Below are 25,391 nucleotides of genomic sequence, written 5' to 3'. Positions count from 1 at the left end.
AAAAATCACCACAGTCTGGTAAAAACACTATATTGTGTGAATAGTAAAAAAAAAACTATTATAAATTAAAGATAAGCGGGCTCGGATTTCGGTAATCCGAGCCCACCCGAACAGTGCGGATCCGCGGGATCCGAGCATTGTTCGAGTACTTCCGGCTGCCAAAGTAATCCAAAACGAGGCTATGACATCCAAGTCTCGCGTCGGATCTCGCGAGACTCGGATGTCATAAATGCCCTGCTCACGGCCGCCATCTTCATTCTCCCTGCGATCACTGAAGAGGGAGGTTGTTGAGATCCTGTGCTCTGTCCTGCTGATTAGTTTCGTCAAGTGGTGCTTTGTCCAGTGCTCTGTCCTGCTGAGTCCAGTAGTACTTTGTCCAGTGCTCTGTCCTGCTGATTCCAGTGGTGCTTTGGTCAGTGTCTGTCCTGCTGAGTCCAGTGGTGCTTTTGTCCTGTGTTTTTTTCTGCTAAGTCCATAGTAATTTTATAATTCTTAAAAAAAAAAAAAAAAAATAATTATTTAAAAAAAATATAAAAAAATTATTTAAAAAGTATAAAAAATATTCTAGAGCAATATATTCTTGCAGTCCCAAAAAATAGGTACTGCAATCTATATTACTACGTTCACTGTTTCTGCAGTCCCAAAAAATAGGTACTGCAATTTATATTACAACGTTCACTGTTTCTGCAGTCACAAAAAATAGGAACTGCAATCTATATTACTACGTTCACTGTTTCTGCAGTCCCAAAAAATAGGAACTGCAATCTATATTACAACGTTCACTGTTTCTGCAGTCCCAAAAAATAGGTACTGCAATCTATATTACAACGTTCACTGTTCCTGCAGTGCAGAAATATTAGTATCAGATATTAAACTACGTTCACTGTTCCTGCTACATCAAAAAAAATCAACTAAAACAAGAGGTAGTGACGTGCTTGAACTCCACCCTCTATATGCTGCAGAGGATGGAGGAGCAGCAAAAAAGGCATTCAAGCCTACACAGCCACCTACGATGGCCAACGTGTTTGTGCCGCCCACTTGAGTCGCTTTGCTTAGACATCCAGCTACCTCGGTGCAACCTTTTGGACTAAAAACAATATTGTGAGGTGTTCACAATAGACTGGTAATTAGTGGAAATGAATGTTATTGAGGTTAATAATAGTGTAGGAGTGAAAAAAAAACCGAAATATGGATTTTAGCACTTTTTATGCTTTTTTAAAAAAAAATCAGAACCCAAAATCAGAACCAAAACCTTTTGTGGGGTGTTTTGGCAAAACAAATCAGAACCCAAAACCTCAAGCTAATCAGAACCCAAAACCCCAAAAGTGGCCGGTGCACACCCTTATTATAAATGTTAAAATAGTTGAAAGTAAATGCAATACTTTCTATTATTTAAAGATATTACTTTCTATTAATTAAAGAGGTACAAAAATAAATGTTTTAAATAAAATGTTGATTACCTAAAGTCTTTAAATACCAACAACACAGGGTTGTTAAATCTGATTACATTTCCTCAAATTAGATTTACTGTAAGTAGTTAAGTAACATGGGTTCCTGGTTAGGGCAACCTGTCATCTCTGGGAACAGAGAGTTAATACTTAACAGTAATCATATTTAGTCATAAAGCCATACAGCCATTAGCACAAGCTATTTCATCACCGCTATAACTTTGTATTACTGTACATCCTGTCTAGTGCAGTGGACTACATGAAAACAATGATTACTCAATACAGCCTTTACCATTAACCTAGTGTTATTTGATTATAAATAACACATGTCCCTGCAACAGGTTACTTAGATGCAGACAACCCTTCCAGCTGTCCCATAAGAAGGATTATGTCTGAGTAGTAGATAAATAGATTATGCCAGACATACACTGTTTCCCAATGTTGTCACTCTAGTTGCAATTACAACTGAACAATTAAAAAAGGACAGCTGCAGTTCCATTGACAGTTTGTGAATCTGAATGCCAAACCGAACTTTAGGTCACCACATTTTTTTTAATGAAGCAGTAGAGACAGACTGTATTTTTTTTCTTAATTGCAAGGGCAACATATTTTTTCTGGTGCAACAACTGAGTAGGCAACACTCAAACATGAATTGTAAGAGTGGATTATTGTTGATCATTATCTGCATCTTCATTCAGTGTCATTGCAGTAAAGGTAAGTGAATATTCCCAACTATTAAAGGTGATGTCAGTCACAGGTTTCTTCATGCGGTTTGGTAAATTGTATAGCTTATCATACTGTATACTACCTACTGTGATGTCAAATGTATTGCATTAAGTACAGCTAAGGCAGCCTTTACCATAGTAATCACTCACATTGTTCATCTTGGGATGATCAATCATATTATTTTTGAAATACTAGGTTGTGGGCTGTGATCTTTTTGGCCATTGCGTGATGTGCCTGTTAAATGGTCCTTAGAATATGCCGTCAAGTTTGCTTCATGTGTAAAATACATTAAACATAATAGAGATACGTATCATACTATGATTATATATCTGTATATGTATATATATATATATATATATATATATATATATATATATATATATATATATATATATACATGCATATATATATAATGCTTCTATCTCTAATGGAGGAGTGTCTCAATACAGGGGAGAGGTGAGACTAACTAGAGTGGAATGCCATAGAAATGGTACCCACTAACCCAGTTGGGGGAATGACTTTTATTACATGTTGTAAGGAAGGGGACTTGGGAACGGTGTTGGAAAAAGTCACAGGGAATTCACTTACATTATACAATACAATACAATAAATTATTAGCTAACATCTTAGACAGTTAATTATGTTCTAAATCCGTTGGGTTACTTAAGTTACTATCTGAGTTTAAAGGAAATGCTAAATATTTTGCTCTCTAAAATTTTTGGGAATTATCCTCAAATTACAATAAATACATATGCACTTATACCATCAATGCAACATACAGTTACTTCACATTTATACAAAACCTGTCCTCTTCTGTTACTAGTAATAAACCCCCATAAATTAATAAATGTTCTTAATGTTCTAATTTTTGTTTCAATATATTTCTATTTGTCTTTTTTCTCTGGTTAAGAACTAGTTCCATTTATTACACAGTTCTGGAAGGGGTATTGACCCTCAGTAATAAACTTCCTGTATACTCTGATCATACAGCAATGCTTTGAAGTGATTCACCTGGCCAGGACGTGTGTATCTATTATGACTTTTGTGGATGTAGTTTTGAATAGTTGGTGGAACCAACCGCGTTATTGAATGCAGAGTTAGCAGAGTTTAGATCTACAAATGATTTCCTTGGTCTATGTCTTAATTTTACTTCATCAATAAAATCTTCACCAAAAAGGTTAGAATTGTAAATTGGAAAACTCATTAGCCTGGGGGCTGGATTGCTCAACCTCACTTATTATGTATGTATTATTGGTTAAAGTATTGGCCAATATAAGCACTGTCATGCTTATGGAATTGAGCAGTGCCCCTTTAGAAGCTATTAGGCTTTCCCTAGAGACATTAGTCTGCCCCTCTTGTTGCACCCTGTTGCGTATTAGGAATAAAAGAAAGGCCGCATCAGTGATCTGGAACTGGATCTTCCAAAGTGACTTATCAAAAAAAATCTGTGGACACTGGTCCTATAATCAAAATTCAAGCAAGGTCAATGACTGGTTATACTAAGGCTGTAATATCTGGGAGACTGGTTTGATCAATGAGGACTAGGTCCTCCTCCCTAGTTAGGGTGGTGAAAGTTCTGTTTAGCAAAACCTCTTACGTCAGAAACATGTCATATAGCCCAATTTGTGTGGAATAATTTTGTAGGGCGAATCCTACCCTGGTCATCTGTAGGTTGCTTATTTTAATGCTGTGGATGTCATGGATCCGGCGACCATTTCTGATTCCCAACCCACCAACTGACTAGGGGAATATACAACATCCTTCTCCTGAGAGGCGTAGCATTTTTCTTTTGGCTGAAGCCCAACAGAGAGAAAATTACATCATAGGACCTGGACTAGTTCCCTTTGTGCTGCCACAACTGGCTGCAGAATGCCTGCTATGGGCTGTGCCAGGGAATGTTGTTTTGCTCAAACAAGCTTCTTTTCTTTTTGAGAAAAACAGACTCCACACACTTTTTCTTATTGGAACCTGTGGTGGTCCTATGGTCCCCGCTGGTATTTCCCTGTTTTTTAATGAGGGAGCCTCTACTGAGAAAGAAGAGCCTCCATCTAACGGTAATGTGTGCTTTACAGCTTTACATTTCTTCATAGAAAGAAGAGCCTCCCTCTAACGGTAATGTGTGCTTTACAGCTTTACATTTCTTCTTAGAATTAGGTAGAGGAGAGAAAATGCTATTATCAGTGTCCTCCGTTTTGGCAAAAAAAATCTGACAGGCTAAGCACAATGTATCTTTGCAGTTGGTTTAGCTGATCACATGACCCTGTGCTTAGAACTCTGTGACACATAAAAAAATGATGTTTCACATATTCTGTGTTCTTTGAGAGGCTGTTACCACCCACTACCTGTTGATAGGTGGCAAGCCTTCCCGAAAAACAAAATGTATTTATGTCTTAATATTGCCTTTATTCTCCCTCCTTTTTTCTAACTAATGACATTTTCTCATAACCAGTTCTCACCTATAATCACTTCTCAGGCAACTCTTCATACACACTATTACCATGCCTTACTTCCCTTTCTCCTAATCCCTACTCACCCCTTCTATATCCGCTTCTCACTCCACTATAATTCTCATTTTCTCTCTCACCACTCCTCACTCATCTTTGCTTTCCCTTCGATTCCCTAACTGTCCCCTCTGCTGTGCTGTTGCTTTTCTCAGCTCGAAGCTCCTATGGTTTGAGATGCTTTTAGCTGATTGGTTCATATAAAGGAAGTTGTGTGTCAATAAATATGATGCGGACAATCTTGTTTCGCTTTCATTTCCTGCAAGCAGTTTACCACTTACAATTATCATTTAAAGGCACCATATCCTGTGCTTTAAATATTTATAACTATGTACAATGTACATGTCAATGCATATTCCTAACATTAGTATACATACCTATCTAGTTACATATAGATATATCTGCAAATTTGATTTCTATTTTCTAGTTATACATTATATTAAGGGGAAAAAAAGACTCATTTTAATATATTTAATTTGTCAGATATTTACTTTGTAGGGTACTACAAATATATCCAAATTCTTGATGCAGGTAAAGGTACAGAGAGATACTTTAGCTATGCCAAAGCTCTTAGTGAATTTGTTATCCAAATTAGAAATCTAGCTTCTGGAATTGAAAAATATAAATATAATCTTTACTTAACAGATAATCTTTACTTAACAGATTTCACATGAAAACACATAATCACCTTAAAGTAATTTGGTCATGCATGTATAGCTGGCATCGTCTTTTCCATGTTTTCCTTTTAGTGAAATTAAATATTTTATAGTTTCTAAAAATATTAATCATATAAATATGTTATTTTAATGTTTCTGTAAATGTAATTATGATTTGTACTTTGTTTACTACTAGTAGCTGACTTATTAAAAATTAGAGATGCTCAGGCTCAGTTTTCTGAAAACCGAGCCCACCCTAACTTAGGGGTTCTAAGTCGGCTCGCGAGCCGGCTCGTTATTTTCGTGCATCCTCGGATCTGAATCAAGGCAAAACGGCATTGTTGCGTTGTCGGATCTCGCGAGTTTTGGATTCCATATGTCCCTCCCTCCCCAGGAGATCCAGCGCCATTGCTCACACAGAAACAGAGGTAGCAGTGTTCTAGTCACTCTCCAGTCTCCAGTGACATTGCTCAGTGTCATTGCTCACACAGAAACAGGGGTAGCAGTGTTCTTGTCACTCTCCAGTCTCCAGTGACATTGCTCAGTGTCATTGCTCACACTGAAACAGGGGTAGCAGTGTTCTTGTCACTCTCCAGTCTCCAGTGACATTGCTTAGTGCCATTGCTCACACAGAAACAGGGGTAGCAGTGTTATAGTCTCTCTTTATTCTCCAGTGACATTGCTCAGTGTCATTGCTCACACAGAAACAGAGGTAGCAGTGTTCTTGTCACTCTCCAGTGACATTGCTTAGTGCCATTGCTCATATAGAAACAGGAGGGGTAGCAGTGTTCTTGTCACTTGACAAAACTGACTGGAAATGATTGGAAATCAATATTATTGAGGTTAATAATAATGTAGGGATAAGACGGATAAAAAAAGAGCCAAATTATGTGATTTTAGCAAAAAAAATAGGAATTTTAGAAAAAAAAATCGAGATCCAAAATCAAAACCAAAACCAAAACATGCAAGGGCGGTTTTGCCAAAACCAAAACCAAAACAAGAAGTTAATTCAGATCCAAAAACAAAACCAAAACACGGAAGTCAGTGAACATCTCTATTAAAAGCAATATGATTTAGTGATGGAACAAAATTCAGAATACAATATCAATGGCACTCTTCTTATGTAATAAGTGGCAGAGGTTATTAGAATAGAGTTAAAAATGAAATCATAGCTAGCAAATGATTCTTCAGGTAATGAAATGGGAGATTCTAGAAGACGTCATATTGGAAATGACTTAAGAAGATTTGGATGATCAGCTGGCTCACATGATTCATAAGGGGATTTGCTACATTCACTACAGGCATGTCATATAATGTAATATCCAAAATACAGATTTCAATAACTAAAGAGTAGCAATCATCAGAATCCAGTTATACTATATTTAAGGGCACAGTAATTAAAAATAAATAGGTTTCATTAGTTTTAACCATTTTTGTGCAACTGGGGCAGAATTAGTTTTCAATGCTTAACGTCATATGATGAATCCTTCTACTACTACTACTACTATTAATATTAATAATAATAATTTTAATAATAATATTATGTTTGATTATACAGAGACAATCACAAGTAGAAAAATCATCTGAATGTTATTCTTTTTAATCTTGCAATACTTATTTAACACCAAACCCAGTTAAGATTTTGGGAAGAGCCATTTTACATAAATGTAGACCTAATTTCACCAGAGCCATGTATATACAATAAATATCCCAGTAATTGTTCACACCATATGTTCATAGCTGCTGTATCCGTTCCTCTGTTGCTCCCTAAAGACCACACTGAATTTGAGATGTATGTAGGTCTTTATTGTACAGTAAACACTGCAGGATTTAAGTTGATACTGACTATTTTTAATGGTTTTATATTTCATAAACATTCCAAACAATGACCTTATAAGAACATTTTATTCATTATGTTCTCATTATATAGTGCATGTATATACTGTATAATTGCTTGAATAACAATTGCTTTTACTTGTTACTTGAATTGAGCAAATGCTTTCTGCAGAATAAAGAACTTTTGCCTGGAACCACAAACCAGTTTCTGAAAACTGTAGGTAAAATTAACTTTAAAAGCACTGTACAATCAGAAAACAGGTTAATTGTTATATAGAAGCAGAAATTTATAAAGGCCTACCTTCACCCGGTGCCATTAGCAATATTTGTGCAAACTAGTGACATTTAAGCCAATAAAACAAAAACACTTAGGTTCCTAAAAGGAGTGATCCATTTATCTACCCTATTTCTCTCTTGCGTTAGTGAAGTTATACAAGTTTGGATGTGCACAGTCATTTATAATGTGGATGTTACTATCCTAAGTAACTCGCTGCTCAGACTGATATCCTGATATGATAGATTAATTCAGTAAACATATGAGTCAATTAATCATATCAAAGTGATATTGCATGTCATAAATCAGAGATACTGCATGAGGCGTACCCTTAAGCATAAAGTCAGCATAGGAAAAAAGTCTGGTACAGGAAGAAGTGATGGTTTAGGATGAGTTTAAATAGGAGCAAATATTGGCAGTGTGCATATACAGTGACATCTCTTAAAATTGGCATAGATATTTCCTTTATGAATCCAGGCACAGAGTTGAAATATTTAGGGGCCGCACATGATAAGTTTTGCGTACCCATGTTGGTTCTGCAATTAGGGATGTAAAGAGGAGCTTGAGCTGTAGATTACGATCCATAGAAGAGAGGATATGAAGACATCCTACTCTTGCACATGGTTAAATTAACAAGTGCGAGAAGTCAATAGGTGTAAGGTTGGGCCTTTGTAGCTCATCATTGAGTTGACAGTTGTGCTTACATTGGAGAAGAAAAGCAGCAGATAACACAGGTGGTGTCCCATTTACAGAGGATTTTAAGGAAATGATGAGTTGTAGACAAGGGCAGGGAGCAGGAAACTTTGTAGCTCATTTAGTCTAGCTGAGGGGATAAGGGCATAGCTAATTGTGATGTGCAGGTCAAAATCTAGTGATTCTTTAAAAGTATCACCTAGATATTTAAATGATATGATATTCTCCACAGGAGAGCAGCAACAACAAAATATTTTGGCATTAATTAGTCTGGCAAGTGAGTCAGTATAGAGTATGTCTTGTTAGTGCTGAGAACAATTTTGTTCTCTGTTAAGCAATACTGCATATTTGAGTAATCTGAAGCAAGTGGGCCATTATTGATATCAGCATTTCTAGCACTTTGGTAAAAGTCTCAGTATTGGCGTAGTGCAGAGACAAGCAGTTACAACTCACATTAAGGTTCCACTGGAGAGTCCTGTGTTTATTGACATCCCTGCTTTGAGTGTATTCACAGTGTCCTGTCTTCAACTGGTGGAGAATTGAGTCTATCTCACACTCTTCTGTTTAGCTGGAATCAGTTGGTCTCAATTGCCTTCAAAGGCTGTAATCACATAAATACAGCGCTAGCTGGCATGAAGTCACTGTAAATAATTAAATGCAGTTTCATCCACTAACATCAGACAGGTATTGCTGATGTACTTATGCCATATTACTATGTCAGACCTGTATTCTTCCAAACAAAATCATCCTCCTGTTTATCCATAAAGAGATCTGCATATCTGGGTGCAAACTTGTTACCCATAGCAGTTCTGCATGTCTGTTTTTAAAATTGTTGCTCAATTCAAAATAGTTGGGATTTAGAATTAACTTAGAATGAATTTGACTTTAAAGGCAAAACAATGCCTTTAAAGCCATTGCTGCTCTATGTATTCACAAAGGTTTGATTTAAGTAACTGAATTCCGGACACAATAGGTCTTCTTGAGGGCTTAGTGATTTAAATGTTCTATTAGTAAGTTATGATATGGCTGCGTAGGGTCTAATTTGAGGGATGGATATGTGGGTGCATTTGCTTCTGTTATGTACTCAGTTTAATTGGGAATGACAAATGCTCTATCTCTGCTAGTTTGATAATTATGTCCTTATTATTTTTCAGGTCCTGGATGACCTGTTGCTCAACTTTTGTAGATTAAATTAAATTTATTTTTCTCAGAGATTGCTCTGATTTTCTGCTGATCTGGAAAATAAATTTAATGTAAGATTAAATCCATTTCCAGTGCAGACAACACTTTGTTTTTTTTCTTTTTAGTGTGTTTACAGAGTGACTCCAGATATTAGAGATCCTCAGTAGCAGAAATGTTTCTTTTTGTAGGTGATTTGAGCAATCTCACTTATCAGTATCATGTCTAAAATTTATGTATTTTCAATAGCAGTTTGACATACGGTTTTGCAAGTTCTCATCCTCAGCATATATCTTTCAAGTGCTAAGAGCGAGTTCCACTCATCGATAGTACTGTAGGAGTTCAAATGCGAACAAAACTCACCTAAAAGATCCCCACAAGGTTATCTTGACTATTTTTAAACATGGAATACCCATGTTATTACAATACATTTCATGCAATACTTTGCAAATACATTAAAGAAAGAAAAACATTGAATGCATTTTCATTTTTAAGCACAGATTTTATTATGAAAATCTATGTATAGAATACTGTTTTGGAAAGGTAGATTGATGCAAAAGCAAGAACCACAAAGTTTTTCTTGGTGATGTTTACAAAAAAAAGTACACACATTTACTTTTTATTTTTTTAAAAAAAATAAAAAACCCTTTAATGGCCATAATTTGTGTGCTTACTGCATAAATAAATTGATGTTGGAATGTGACAAAATAGGCTCAGCATAGGGGTGAGAAAGTCATGAGTGGTGAAATGGTTAACAAACATGTTAATTGAACCATTTTTATCAACTAGGACAAAAGTACTATGTGTGCTGAAAGTAGGTTTAGCAAAATATGTATGTCCCTTAAAGTGGTCTCTTAGTTTAAGATTAAGTTGCATATTATAAGTCAATTCCGAACAACATCTGGGAATGCACAAATGATTGATCAAAAATCAGTCCCATATGACCTGCTCCTCTATAGTTTTCCCCCTTTCTCTGAGCATATTGTAATTTTACCCTAAAGAAAGAATGTTGGTTAAGAGGACAACAAGGGCTAATATATATATATATATATATATATATATATATACACATATATATATATATATACACAAGTTAACCCGTGCATGATACTCATGCATTCTAGTCAAATCAAGCTACTTAAGGTGTTAAAAAGGGTCTTGTCATGCATTTGAGCCTAGCCCAGGCCTCCTCAGGGGAAGAGCATTACTTCCCGATGCAAGCGCCCTTTTTTAACGTGGTTTTGTCCACCTGTCACCACCTCATCATTCTTCTCCATCACCTCATCCTTCATTTTCATCGCCACATCTATCCAGATGTCTATCCAGACACAGGGATCTCTCTCAGCGGTCCTGAGTATCACACTCCTCTCGCTCTGTCACCCCCGGCAACCACCAAACACTCCCCACTGTCACCCCCGGCAACCACCAACCACTCCCAGCTGTCACTTCTCCTTCAAGAAATATATATATATTTTTTTTAAATCTTTATAAACACTTTTAACAATTAACAAATTAAATTAACAAATTAAAAACATCTTAGTATACCAAATTTCAGCCCTTTCTGAGTTGTTTTTTCCACACACACTAAGAATTTAGTAGGTCAGTGTATAACTCCGCCCAGCAGTTGGTGCTGCAGCTTGGTTTTATTTTTTCCACACACAGACAGACAGACTAACACACGCCACTAGACATTTATATTATAGATAGATAGACCCACTAGGGGACAATCGTACATACTCCCCCAAAAAAAGATATCGACAGGACATAGAGGAAAAGAGCAAAAAAAAAATCAAAAACGAAGACCGATATAACAGATTCTTCAACCTGATGAATTAAGATTATTATCAAAAGGGCTTTCATTTGCTCCTACCTGTTTTCCCAATGGCTTTGATCTTTTTATTGATGTAAATAAATACATTAGAAAACTAACTCTAAAAAGACATTTTTTAAAAGCAGATAAGGTGTCTAAAAATGATGAAATAATATCTACAAATGATATAATGTCTAATACTGGTTTAAAGAAACATTCTAATTTTTACCCTGTTGAATCCAAGGGGACCTATATAGATATGTTTGGTGAATTAGTTAAAAGAGATTTATTTGTGCTTAGTAATACCAAGCAAGAGTACAAACCTAATCTCACCAAACAAGAAAAGATAGCTTTAGAAAAATTAGTTAAGGATGAAGACCTTATTATAAAGCCAGCGGATAAAGGAGGAGGATTGGTTATTTTAAACAGACAAGATTATGTTAAGGAAACTTTAAGACTGGTGAATGATTTGGATTTTTATGAAAAGTTAGCTCTAGATCCTACAAATGTATATTTACTAGAATTGGAAGAAATATTATTGAGAGGATTAAGTAATGGTCATATTACTAAAAATGAATTTGATTATGTGCTGAATAAATTTCCTAGGATCGCTACATTCTATCACTTACCAAAGATACATAAACAGTTAGTCAATCCTCCGGGATATCCCATTGTCTCGGGGATAGACTCGTTAACTGCACACCTGTCTGAATATGTAGATTTTTATTTTAAAAAATATGTATCAGGTTTGAAATCTTATGTAAAGGATTCCACTCAAGTATTACAAATTGTGAGGGAAATTTAATGGAATACTGACTTTTTTTGGTGTACGATTGATGTACAGTCTCTTTATACTGCAATTCCACACTCTAGGGCAGGGGTGTCCAACCTTTTAGCTTCCCCGGGCCACATTGGAAGACGACGAGTTGGTTTGGGCCGCACATAAGATACACTAACAATAACGATAGCTGATCATCCAAAAAACCATAGAAAACATAGTCAACATATATATATATATGAGAAAAAAAGTTATATATTTATATATATATATATATATATATATATATATATATATCACTTCTTTTTCAAATCCCCCTATACTTACCTTTCAATCGCCCTGTTCAAAAAATCCTCACTAGTTATTATACTATAATCACTTTTTGTATTGATTCGATGCAATATTAATAAAGTGCATTTAAGCCAGGCATTGTATGTCAGGGTGCCCTGACCAGACCTGCGGTACCTGACATATACATCACTGTGACCCCAATTTGTGACCTGTTTTGCTAATTACACCACTATGTTAGCTAAGGGATAACAACTTATAATGGGCCAAAGAGAATAATATATAATGCCCCATTAGTAATACAAGTAGAAGTATGTAGCAGGGAGATAAGGTCCATGATGCTCCAGGACCAGGTGACTTTTATTCACTGGCCAGCGTCCCTTGAAATAATAAAAAAAATCCCCCTTAATTTACCTTTTAATCGGCTTATTTTCCTGTCCTCTTCTCTTCTTTTCTCCAATTCTGTGCTGCTGATTGTTCTTCTCGCGCGGGTGACTCCTCTGTGCTGCGCTCCGCAATGGATGTTGGCGTGATGACATTACGCTCGACATTCACTGCGAGCACCGCACGGAGGAGGAGACAAGGGAGGGAGCCGGAGTACCAGCTGACGTGACCGCAAGGTAAGTATTTTCTTTTCTTTTTTTTGCAGGATTTTTTTTTCCATTAACAGGGCTGCCCCCTTGCCACAACCAAAACTCCTTCTGGGCCACATTACAGGCGTGTTGGACAACCCTGCTCTAGGGGTATAAAGGCGGTTAGAGACTGTTTATTGAACGATGGAAGTTTAACTGTAGATCAGTGTGACTTCATTATAGAATGCACTAAGTACATTTTGGAACATAATTTCTTCATTTTTCTCAACCAGTATTACCATCAGGTGCGAGGGACTGCGATGGGCAGTCCCTTTGCACCTAGTTATGCTAATATTTATATGGGCTGTTGGGAACAACATGTTATATATGCTAGCAAAATATACATGGATAATATCGTCTTATTTAAACGCTACATTGACGATATATTGTTGATTTGCAGAGGTACTTAAGCTGATTTTAATTATTTTATTCAGGAGATCAATACTAATGAGTTTGATTTAAAATTTACATCTGTGATTAAGAAAGAAAAAAATCGAATTTTTGGATCTGGTTTTAGACACTGCGTTATTTGATGAAAGAAAAATGATTGATACTTATACATTCATCAAAAAAGTTGATAGCAATAGTTATATTGATTATAGCAGTTACCATTTAAAAAGATGGAAAAATAATATACCCATCTCCCAGCTAACAAGAATTAGGCGCAACTGTGCAGATATAGAAACTTTTGAAATACAAGCATCCACCTTAGTAGATAGATTTTTAGAGCGTGGGTATCCAGAAAAACTTCTGGCAGATTGTTTAGAACAAGTTAGAGGGTTTGATAGGACTGAATTAACAAAATATAAAGAAAAGAAGAAGAATAAATTGAATACATCGAATTGTCCCTTCGTTACAACTTATAATATAGCTAATCAACAGATAACGAATATTTTCCATAAACACTGGTCAGTTCTGAAGTTAGATTCGCTACTGTCTAACACCTTACCGAAAAAAACGCAAATTATCTTTAAGAAACCTAAAACACTTAGATCAATACTGGCCCCATCACATTTGAATGAAAAATCTAACAAAAACACAAGCTGGTCGTTCTCAACGAAAGGCTTCTATCCGTGTGGGCATTGTAAAGCCTGTAAATATGTACATAATAACCACAAAACGTTCTCTGATACTTCAAGTAAGTAAGAAAGAAATATTCAATGTTTTATGAATTGTAATACCACATACGTGGTGTACTTATTGGAATGTGGATGTGGAAAAAAGTACATAGGGAAGACCAAGAGAGCTGTTAAAATAAGGGTGTTTGAACATTTACGCAATATTAAACATAAGATTGAAAATCATATTGTCCCAAGACACTTTCTCGCTTGTCATAATGCTAATCCTGATACTGTCCGATTTAAGACAAAAGAACATATTGAGGTGAATGAAAGAGGAGGAGATCGCCTTTTAAAATTAGCTTAGAGAGAAACTTACTGGATCTATACTCTGAATACATTTGTCCCGTGGGGGTTAAATGAAGGTTATAAAGTCACACCCTTTTTATAAGAGTTTGTATTTACAACAGTTTATGTTATGCTGTTTTTATATATTTTATATACTGTGTGTATTTTTTATCATGTTTGTTTATAAATTGTTATTATTCTGCATTTAATTTGAACAGTATGGATTTTGTATCCTTTAAAATTGATATGTGCATATGTTAAGTTAAGCTAACTAGTGAACGAAGGTTTGTCTCGTTCACCTGTGATGTCAATTAAGATTATCCTAGAAGTAGGTGAGCTTTAGAACTTAGAACCACACCTCCTGATGAAGTCCTTGAGATGAAACGCATAGAGGTGTTTGTGGATTGTTAACATGTTATAGCCGCTTTGATTATGATGTCCGTGTATGCAGACTAGAAGTGACCTATACTGTAACCTATGCTTGAAACTTTTGACTATCTGGTACGTGCAATTTTATTCTTTTGAATAAATCTTTTAACTTGGGTAACACACCATGGAAGCGCCGCTGTTTGTTTGATGTTCTAGGATTTGCTACTTCCCCATGGAGATCGGGTGGTAAAAAGGGAAGGACGCGCAGAAGAAAAATCTGCTGGTGTTGGATTTCTTGTGGAACTAATATCTACCACGAACTGGCACGATAGTGAACTTTTTTGTGAACATTTTCTGCTGTGCGCACTGTTTGTTGTGTTGTATATATATATATATATATATATATATATATATATATATATATATATATATACACACACATATAAGTTACGCAATCTTCCTCAACAGCGTTGAAAAGTTTTGGTTACACACCTATGAGAGACCCCAGTATAGACCTGCATGCTTCATGTCAGCAGCTCAGAGAAGAGTTGAGGGCCCAGTGAAGCAATTGTGCTTCAGGAAGGAAGAGTCCAAGAGATACTGAGAAAGAAGAGTCCACAGTCCTAATAGAGGCTGTTAAGCAGATTAGCTGCACCTGTGTTAGTAAGGGTTGTTGACAATTAAAAGCATATTTAGTGTTATGTACTTGCCTGTTATGAACTTGCCCTTAGAATTGCCCTTATCCAAGATGGCCGGGAATGTCTCATGAAGATTCCATCTTGGATCTCATTTCCTGTTTGGGCCTAGAAATGGCACTTCCTGTTTTGAAGCCTTTGCTTAAGTATTGTGTTTGTGTCTGAACTAAATATATTTTTTTCAGAGATTCAATCTCATCAGGCTCAGTACCAAGGGATTGGCGTATAGCAGATGTGGTGCCGTTGTTTAAAAAGGGGACGAGATCACAACCAGGGAATTATAGACCTGTAAGAATGACATCAATAGCGGGGAGTAGTATTCAGGATTACTTGGTATGCAATAAAATTATTAGTGGGAATCAACAAGGATTTGTGAGGGATAGGTCATGTCAAACTAATCTAATTAGTTTCTACGAGGAAGTTAGCGGGAACTTAGACCAGGGCAGCACAGTAGATGTGGTCTACTTAGATTTTGCAAAGGCCTTTGATACAGTGCCACACAAGAGGTTGGTTTACAAAATAAGGGAACTGGGTATAGGAATCAACATTTGTACTTGGATCGAAAACTGGTTAGAGAATAGGGAACAGAGAGTTGTGATAAATGGAACATTTTCTAATTGGTCAAAAGTCTTAAATGGAGTTCCTCAAGGTTCCGTGCTGGGACCACTCCTTTTTAATATATTTATTAATGACCTTGGTGATGGTTTAGAGAGTAAAGTTTCTATTTTTGCAGATGACACTAAACTCTGTAAGGTAATAAAATCAGAGCAAGATGTAGCTTCTCTACAGAGGGACTTAAATAAACTGGAGGATTGGGCGGCCAAATGGAATATGAGGTTTAACACAGATAAATGTAAGGTTATGCATTCAGGGATCAAAAACAAGAACGCAATCTATAAATTAAATGGAATTAATTTAGGAGAATCTGTAATGGAAAAGGATTTGGGAGTGCTTGTAGACAGTAGACTTAGCAATAGTGGTCAATGTCAAGCAGCAGCTGCAAGGGCAAACAAAGTATTGGCATGCATAAAAAGGGGCATAGATGCAAGGGAAGTCAGTGTAATTTTGCCACTGTATAAATCATTGGTAAGACCTCATCTTGAATATGCAGTACTGTTCTAAGCACCACTCTATAAAAAAGATAATTTGGAACTAGAAAGGGTTCTGGGAAGGGTGACAAAATTGATAAAGGGTATGGAGTCATTAAGTTATGAGGAAAGGTTAGCCAGTTTAGGCATGTTTACTTTAGAAAAGAGGCGTCTAAGGGGAGATATGATTACTATGTACAAATACATTAGGGGTCAATACAGAGAATTTTCATGGGAACTTTTTACCCCAAGGACTATACACAGGACATGTGGTCACCCACTAAGGTTAGAGGAGAGGAAATTTGACAACCAGCAAAGGAAGGGGTTCTTTACAGTAAGGGCATTCAAGATATGGAATTCATTGCCAGGGAAGGTTGTGATGGCAGATTCAATAGATATGTTTAAGAAATGGTTAGACAAATTTTTAGCGGAAAGGTGTATCCAGGGATACGACCGTTAATTAAAATGAAGGATAGTAGAGGACATAGGGTAAAAAAAGGACTGCAATATTGAGTCTGGGGGGATTTTCACAATTGAAACAGATTGGCGGTTGCTTACTCTGGATCAATTTCAAATATAAGTGCAGGATCACAGGAGATCCAAAATAGGTTGAACTTGATGGACTGGTGTCTTTTTTCAACCTCATCAACTATGTTACTATGTTACTATGTTAGATGCTTCCACAGAACCTTGCTCCCTCTTGTGATTTGGAATACAATTGCTTGATATTTCTACCAGACCTTTATCTGTCTTGAGACTGTGGATTTCACTTGTTGGATAATTTGAGATTTATATCAAAATAAATCCTGTTTATTACAGAACTACCTGGCTATTGGGTTCCATTTGTGATACCAGAAGTGTGACAGGATACTCAAGCACCAAAATGACAGACCCCGCCGGTACAGAACCAACTGCTTTACAGCGACTTTCAGATCTGAGTTTCCACATGCATTCTACCTCAAGACAGCTACAGGAATTTCATGCAAAATTACAAGGACTTGAGACCCACAAATAATTAACAGGTAACTGAGTTCAAATAAATGTTCAAGAACTTAAAGATCAAATAGCGCTCTAAAATGGAGTTATTACAGAACTACAGACGCAGCTTCAAGAAGTTAATGCTGTAGCACCTTCGGCTGCAGTACATCAGCCCACACTCCCACTACCTCCGACTCAATTTTCAGGTGATCGTAAAAGATACAGAGGTTTTATTAATCAATGAAATATGCATTTTGATTTGCATCCTACTGATTTTTTGACTGATGTGCAAAAAGAACATTGTATTCTTTTATTGTTGAAAGATGATGCCTTGGCATGGGCTTCTCCTTTGATAGAGGCAAAAAGTCCAATATTATAAAATCTTTCTAATTTCATGGATGAAATGAACCAGATATTTGATGATCCAAATCGAAGTGCTACTGCTGAGTCAGTTTTATTAAAGATGCGTCAGGGAAGACGTTCAGTAGCTGAATACACATCTCATTTTCGAAGATGGATCTTGGACACAGATTGGAATTTGGCAGCTGTCTGTTTATCGAAAGGGATTACCTGAGTTTATTAAAGATGAATTATCTAGAGCTGATGCACCCACTGAATTTGAAGTCTTTGTTAAACATTGTATTTGTATTGATGCTCGTCAAATGGAGAGGAAACAGAATAGATGGGGCTCCATGTGGACTCGCCCTAATTATTCAGAACCAGCAGTATCAAATTACTCTGAAACTCCTGCAACACAACAAATTGAGGAGCCTGAGCCAATGCAAATAGATACCATTCGCAAGAAGATTTCTATTGAGAGCAGAGATCAACGACGACAAGATAATCTCTGTTTGTATTGTGGTAAATCTGGACATTATGTATCTAATTGTTCTCAACGACCGCGCAAGACAGTTGCTACATTGATGGAACCTAAAGATTCTGACCAGGAATCTATTATTTCATGCTGTTCACATCAACTGAATGCTATTATTCCTCAAATCTCTTCGCTGTCTACAATTGAGAGAGAGAACAGAAGAATAAAAAATAATTTTTCAATTCCAATACAACTTGAGATAAACTCTCGACTTATTTCAACCATGGCAATGCTGGATTCTTGAGCCAATGGTAACTTCATGGATATAGATTTTGCTAAACAAAACCATATATTATTTCAAGAAAGACAGGGTCCTATATTGATGGAGACAGTTGATGGGTCCCCTCTGAAAATGTCAAAGATGTACAACAATTAATGGGCTTTGCTAATTTTTATTGATGCTTTATAAAGAACTTTTATGGAATTGCTGCCCCCATTACTCAGCTCACAAAAAAGGGTTCTTCATTTCAGTGGTCACCAGCAGCTGATAAAGCTTTTTCCATTTTGAAAACAAAGTTCAAATCAGATCCTATATTAATTCATCCTGATCCTACACTCCCATTTGTTTGCAAAGCATCAAGTGATAATCCTCATCGATCATCAGAATTTGGAATTCATTAAATCAGCAAAGAGATTATTCCCCCAACAAACTGGATGGGCTCTTTTTAAGCCATTTTGATTTCCTAATTTTCTATAGACCTGGATCAAAGAATGGAAAAGCTAATGCTCTTTTAAGAGCCTACGTGGAGATTCCTCAACCGGTAAAGCCTGTTCAAACAATAATTCCTGATTCAATGTTTTGGGGGTTATTTGTACAACTGAGTTATTAACATTGATCCAGAATGGATATGATATGGATTCTACCCTCATGAATCCTCCAAAAAATGTTAAATTAACTTATGACAACAGGGTCTGGCATATGGCACATCGATTATACGTTCCAGAAAAAGCACAGTTAAAGGTCATGCAACTATTCCATGACTCTAAATTAGCAGGCCATAAAGGACTCCAGAAACCTCAAGAACTGTTAAGCCGTTCATTCTGGTGGCCCAAATATAAGGAAGATGTAGCAAAATATGTATCCTCTTGTACAACGTGTGCCAGATTTAAGATTTCTCGTGCTTCTCCTTTCGGACTATTACAACCTTTGCTAATACCTACACGTCCATGGGATTCCATTTCCATGGACTTTATTGTAGACCTTCCAAGATCTAAGAATATGACCACTATATTTGTGGTAATCGACAGACTGACAAAGATAGCTCACTTTATGCACTGCCAGAGTATTCCTACAGCAAAAGAAACAGCCGACTTACTTATAAAAAAAGTTTTTCGCTTGCATGGCGTTCCTAAGAATGTGGTGTCAGACCGAGGAGTTCAATTCACATCACAATTTTGGAAACAGTTTTGCAAATCCCTTGACATTTTGGTGAACTTGTCCACCGCATTTCATCCACAGTCAAATGGACAAACGGATTGAAAAAAACAAAAACTCTAGCGATATCTTAGATGTTATATTTGTCACCTACAAGATGATTGGTTTGATATAGGGATGTGCACCGGCCACTTTTGGTGTCTCGTGTTTTGTGTTTTGGGTTCGGATTTGCTTGATGTTTTGGGTTCGGATTTGTTTCGCAAAACACCTGTCGAAAGGTTTTGGTTCGGATTTAAGGTTTTGGATTCGGATTTATTTTGAAAAAAGCATAAAAAGTTCCAAAATCAAGTTTTTGGGCTTATTTTCACTCCTACACTATTTTTAACCTCAATGACATTCAATAACAATCATTTCCATTAATTTCCAGTCTATTCTGAACACCCTCACACCTCACAATATTGTTTTTAGTCCAAAACGTTTCACCGAGGTAGCTTTCTGGACTGCATAGTGGAGTGGTCCCGGTACCCAATTTGGTACCGGGGCCACAATATATCACCCTCAACTGGTCTCAATTCCACCAAAAAAGTATCTGGACTGCGTAGTGGAGTGGTCCCCACAATATAAAAAAACACTCAACTGGTCTGAATTCCACCAAAAAAGTATCTGGACTGCGTAGTGGAGTGGTCCCCACAATATAAAAAAACACTCAACTGGTCTGAATTCCACCAAAAAAGTATCTGGACTGCGTAGTGGAGTGGTCCCTACAATATAATAAAAAATCCCTCAACTGGTCTGAATTCCACCAAAAAAGTATCTGGACTGCGTAGTGGAGTGGTCCCCACAATATAATAAAAAAACCCTCAACTGGTCTGAATTCCACCAAAAAAGTATCTGGACTGCGTAGTGGAATGGTCCCCACAATATAATAAAAAAAAAACAATTGTTCTGAATTCCACCAAACAAGTATCTGGACTGCGTAGTGGAGTGGTCCCCACAATATAATAAAAAATCCCTCAACTGGTCTGAATTCCACCAAACAAGTATCTGGACTGCGTAGTGCAGTGGGCCTGGTACCCAATTTGGTACCGGGGCCACAATATAATAATAAAACCCTCAACTGGTCTGAATTGCAGTGCACAGATGGCGGACACCGGATGGACGTCTAAAACCAACATAGCAGTTAAGGGCGCAGTTCCTCTTTTTTGTGACTGCACAAACAATTAATGTAGTAATAGAAATGACAGTTGTTTTTTGTTTTAAATATAGAAAGAAAGAAGGTAGTACTAGAAATGGCAGCTATTTTTTTTTTTTTAAAATAGAGAAAGAAAGAAGGTAGTAATAGAAATGGCAGTTATTCGAATCCCCAGGAGAGTCTAAGTAGGGTGAGCCACAGAGAGATTATTTCCCTCAGTTTCTCTAACAGGTTGTCAGTGTTGTGCCTCTTCTTAAAACCTGTGATACATAACTACACACACTCGGCAAAGCAAATTATCTGCGGCACAGGAGAGTACCACTGGACTTATACTGCAGAATCAGTGAAATTTGTAATATTGCAGTACCAATGGACTTATACTGCAGAATGAGTGAACTTTGTAATATTGCAGTACCAATGGACTTATACTGCAGAATGAGTGAACTTTGTAATATAGCGGTACCAATGGACTTATACTGCAAAATCAGTGAACTTTGTAATATAGCAGTACCACTAGACTTATACTGCTGAATCAGTGAACTTTGTAATATAGCAGTACCAATGGACTTATACTGCAGGATTGTTTTGGGATATTTTTTTTTTTTATAATTACTTTTTTTGTTATTTTTTTTATAACTTTTTTTTTAATTTTTTATAATTTGGGAATAATGGGGAAATAACAATGCCCTTAGAAGGACAGAGCACAGGACACAGCACCACTGGACTGAACAGGACACAGCACAGGACCCAGCAGCACCACTGAACTCAGAAGGACAGAGCACAGGACACAGCACCACTGGACTGAGCAGAACACAGAGCACAGCACAGCACAGAACTGAACAGCACGAGATATAGCAGGACAGAGGACCACCTAACACACCCTCCCTCTACCCTGATCAATGCCCAAGTGAAGATGGCGGCGACTAGCGGGGAATTTATAGGATCCGAGTATCGCGAGATTCGACAGCGGGATTATGACTCAGAGCCTCGCTTTCAGTTATGCAATTGGCGGGAATACCCGGATCTGGCTCGGATCCGGCTCGGATCGGCAACGTTCGGGTGGGCTCGGATTTCAGAAATCCGAGTGCGTTCATCTCTAGTTTGATATCCTCCCCATGGCTGAGTTTGCATACAATAATTCTAAACATTAGTCTACAAGATTTAGCCCTTTCTATGCTAATCTAGGATATCATCCAAATATATGTCCCAATCTACTTTGTGACTCTCCAATTCCTGCTGTGGAGGACAGACTGATTCTTATGCAAAGTAATCTTGAATTATTGAAAGAGACATTGAAATCTGCTCAAGAAGGATCTAAACGTGATGCTGACAGATCATGAAGGGCTGCTCCAACTTTTAATATCGGTGATGAAGTATGGTTGTCAACTAGACATTTAAGGATGAAGGTACCATCTTCTAAGTTGGGAAGCAAATTAATTGGTCCATATAAGATCATTACACAGATTAGTTCAGTGGCTTTTTGATTGGATATTCCTGATTCCATAAAGGTACATCCTGTTTTTCATGTGTCATTACTAAAGCTTTCAGTGAAGAATCCATTTCCTGGTCACTCTTTGCCTCCTCCTGAGCCAATTCAAGTTGATGAGCAAGAGGAATTTATAGTCAAAAAGATCCTGGACTCTAGTATGTTTCGAAATCAACTACAGTATCTGCTACATTGGCAGGGGTATGGGCCAGAAGATGACTCTTGGCAATCTGCTAAGGATGTTCATGTCCCACTTTAGGTAAAAACATTTCATCAACAGTATCCTGGGAAGCTTGGTCCTGAGCCGTCCAGAGGACATCATTGAGAAGGAGGCATCCTGTTATGTACTTGCCTGTTATGAACTTGGATTTATACATATCAAAATTTCCGGTTGCGATACCAGCAGTGTGACATTTATATTTAACGTTTGCTGTTTGGAGACTCTATTTTGTACCAAAAATTGGACCTCTGGGACCACTGATATATATATATATATATATATATATCTACATTAAAATAGATACTACCAGTCCCATACCAGAAACTACTAGCCTAAAGCTGAAATAATAGTAAAAAGCACAAACACAATGGAGGTTAATATATGATAGCCATGGTGTCCTACAATTTTGAAAAACTCTTAATTTTGTAATGGAATAAAATATATATAGAAGGGAAAATAATTAAGAAAGGGTTGTGTAAGAAGCATTTATATTCCACACATAAGGCCCGATTCATATCCAAATGCAACTTGCGGTTAAAAAAAAAAAAGAGCACAGAACTTGACTGTAATTCCGCACATATCAAGTCCATGCAAATCTCAAGATGAGTTTCTATTTGAATTTGGGTGTAAGTATGCTCTATCTAAATGCTATGTGCCGTATGTTAACATATAGAATATCATGTTCAATGTATAGTCACATCAGCATTTTACAAAACACATTTTAGCAAATAAATGAACAACATATAATACTATAATCATTAATACTAATATGTGGTTTAAATATTTTTCTTTACATTATTTATATATATATATATATATATATATATATATATATATATATATATAAAACAAGATGTTCTTATGTTCTTAATGTGTACTGTACACACACAATGAAACTTATTTGCAAACACATGTTTTTTGCTATCTAATGGCACACATATGTGTAGTTTTTAATATAAAGACGATGCCATATCAATCATCACTATCAGACCGCATTTACACCTTCCCTGTAGCTGGTGGAAATAACACGGCTAAAGCAAGCTTACTTAAGAGATACCCAAAACTTGAATTGGCCACATTTGTGTGTGAATGCCCTCTGCACATTGTCTATGTTCGTCTGACTCCCCCCACCTTCCCCCCCCCCCCCCCATTCCGCCCTTGAAGAAATTCCGATCTGGCGCATGAGCAGAGCGAATTCACACAACATACGGCATGCAAATGGACTTACTCTTGGACGTGAATAAGGCTAATAATCTGTTTCCTGTATTTAAACCTTTTTATGGAAATTCCAGGCAGCCTTTCACAGTCTGAATGGTAGTAGGGAACATTAACTAGTACTAAGCTAAATAAATGTGTTACATACATCATGGCTGTAACTAGAACTTTGGGTGACCCATAGCAAGATTTTGAAGCAACCCTGAAGGTTTCTAGAGAGGAACAATTTCTCCTGCCCTGCCTTCCCATTCCTATTCCCCATTCCTCAGCTGCATGCCGCTCTGCACTTACTGCCCAGAAAGGAAAGGAACATTAGATTTTCCATCTCCCCTGAGCAGTGTTTACATTTGATGCATGGTATTTTGGAGCTTCAAATGCCATATAGTGTCGGTGTTCACTCATTAAACTCTCTGCTGAACATTACTCTCCTCTCACTCAGAGAAGGCAGCAGAGGGAACAGAACCTGGCAGCTACACAGTACTAGTCAGCAGAGGGGCATGATGGATCCCCTCAGTGGATTGGCCCATGCCAGCTGCTATCCCAGTAGTTGCATTCACAAAATACAGCATTCTTGGCAAGATATGAGGGTGTACACTTATCGAATAAAAGAAAAGAGCTTAGAGTCAAAACACAGAAAACGTATACAAATTAAGTTTTCATTGTACAAAATGTAAAAAGTTTAAATCATTACAAATTGGCCTCTTTTCATATCTATACTAACTAGGGGCCTGATTCATTAAGGTTCTTAAATGAAGAGGATTCTCATTTCAGTCTCCTGGACAAAACCATGTTACAATGGAAGGGGTGCAAATAAGTGTTCTGTTTTACACATAAGTTAACTACTGACTGTTTTTTCATGTAACACACAAATATCAACTTTAAATTTCAGTGTACAAATAAGCTATCAAATATTTGTGTGTTACATGAAAAAACAGGCAGTATTTAACTTATGTGTAAAACAGAACACTTATTTGCACCCCTTCCATTGTAACATGGTTTTGTCCAGGAGACTGAAATGAGTATCCTCTTCATTTGAGATCCTTAATGAATCAGGCCCTAGGATCTTATCTTATATTATACACTGGAAAGTTTTTATTCAGTATTAATTTAAAAAAAAATCCTGTCACTTTTAATCCTTCACAAATGGCCCTTTTAAAATATAAGGAATAGCAGAATAAAAACATATAAAGGACAAGTACCTTCTTATAATACTGTAGACTATTCATATGTGCCCTAATGTTTACATGCCTTACTCATGAACAAACATATAACTTCAAACAACTCACCTTGGTGTGATGGAAAGAAAAATTGAAAGAGAAAGTGGAAACAAGCGAAAGGCTGAGAAAGGATTCCTTATGCTCAGTCAGTTTTATATTTAACAAGTTGTGATCAATGAAGAGTTCAAAGTCAGCCAGATGTAAATGCTACAATCCTTAGCAGGAGATAGCCAAACATCACAGAGACACATCAAAGGCAAGTTTTGAGTGTGAGTTCTTAAGGGGTTATGGAAATTCAGTAAAATTGAGATTCTTGTAAGAAATGTTTGTTGAACAATCTAACTTCGATTTTAACAACTACTACTGAAAGTTGTTTTGTATTATCTATAATAATCTGGGTTGTTTAAGTGATTGCAAATTTATACGTTAAGTTGAATATTTTAAAGGAATAATTG

At 36.7% G+C, this 25,391-nt stretch overlaps 1 protein-coding gene across 4 annotated transcripts in view; it reads left to right on the top strand.

Annotated features, from left to right (window-relative positions):
- Window positions 1–1,884: 1,884 nt before the first annotated feature.
- IMPG1 (interphotoreceptor matrix proteoglycan 1) overlaps window positions 1,885–25,391 on the top strand; it is a 288,481-nt gene continuing 264,974 nt past the window's right edge. For all 4 annotated transcript variants that reach the window (XM_075202665.1, XM_075202667.1, XM_075202666.1 and 1 more), the window contains exon 1: window positions 1,885–2,162. In XM_075202665.1, coding sequence (XP_075058766.1) covers window positions 1,967–2,162 — 196 coding nt within the window. In that variant the 5' untranslated portion in view covers window positions 1,885–1,966. The remainder of the gene's footprint in view (window positions 2,163–25,391) is intronic.

This window comes from Mixophyes fleayi, chromosome 3 (assembly GCF_038048845.1).
Source record: "Mixophyes fleayi isolate aMixFle1 chromosome 3, aMixFle1.hap1, whole genome shotgun sequence".
Taxonomy (NCBI): Eukaryota; Metazoa; Chordata; class Amphibia; order Anura; family Limnodynastidae; genus Mixophyes; species Mixophyes fleayi.
This window is presented reverse-complemented; position numbering and strand designations above follow the sequence as displayed.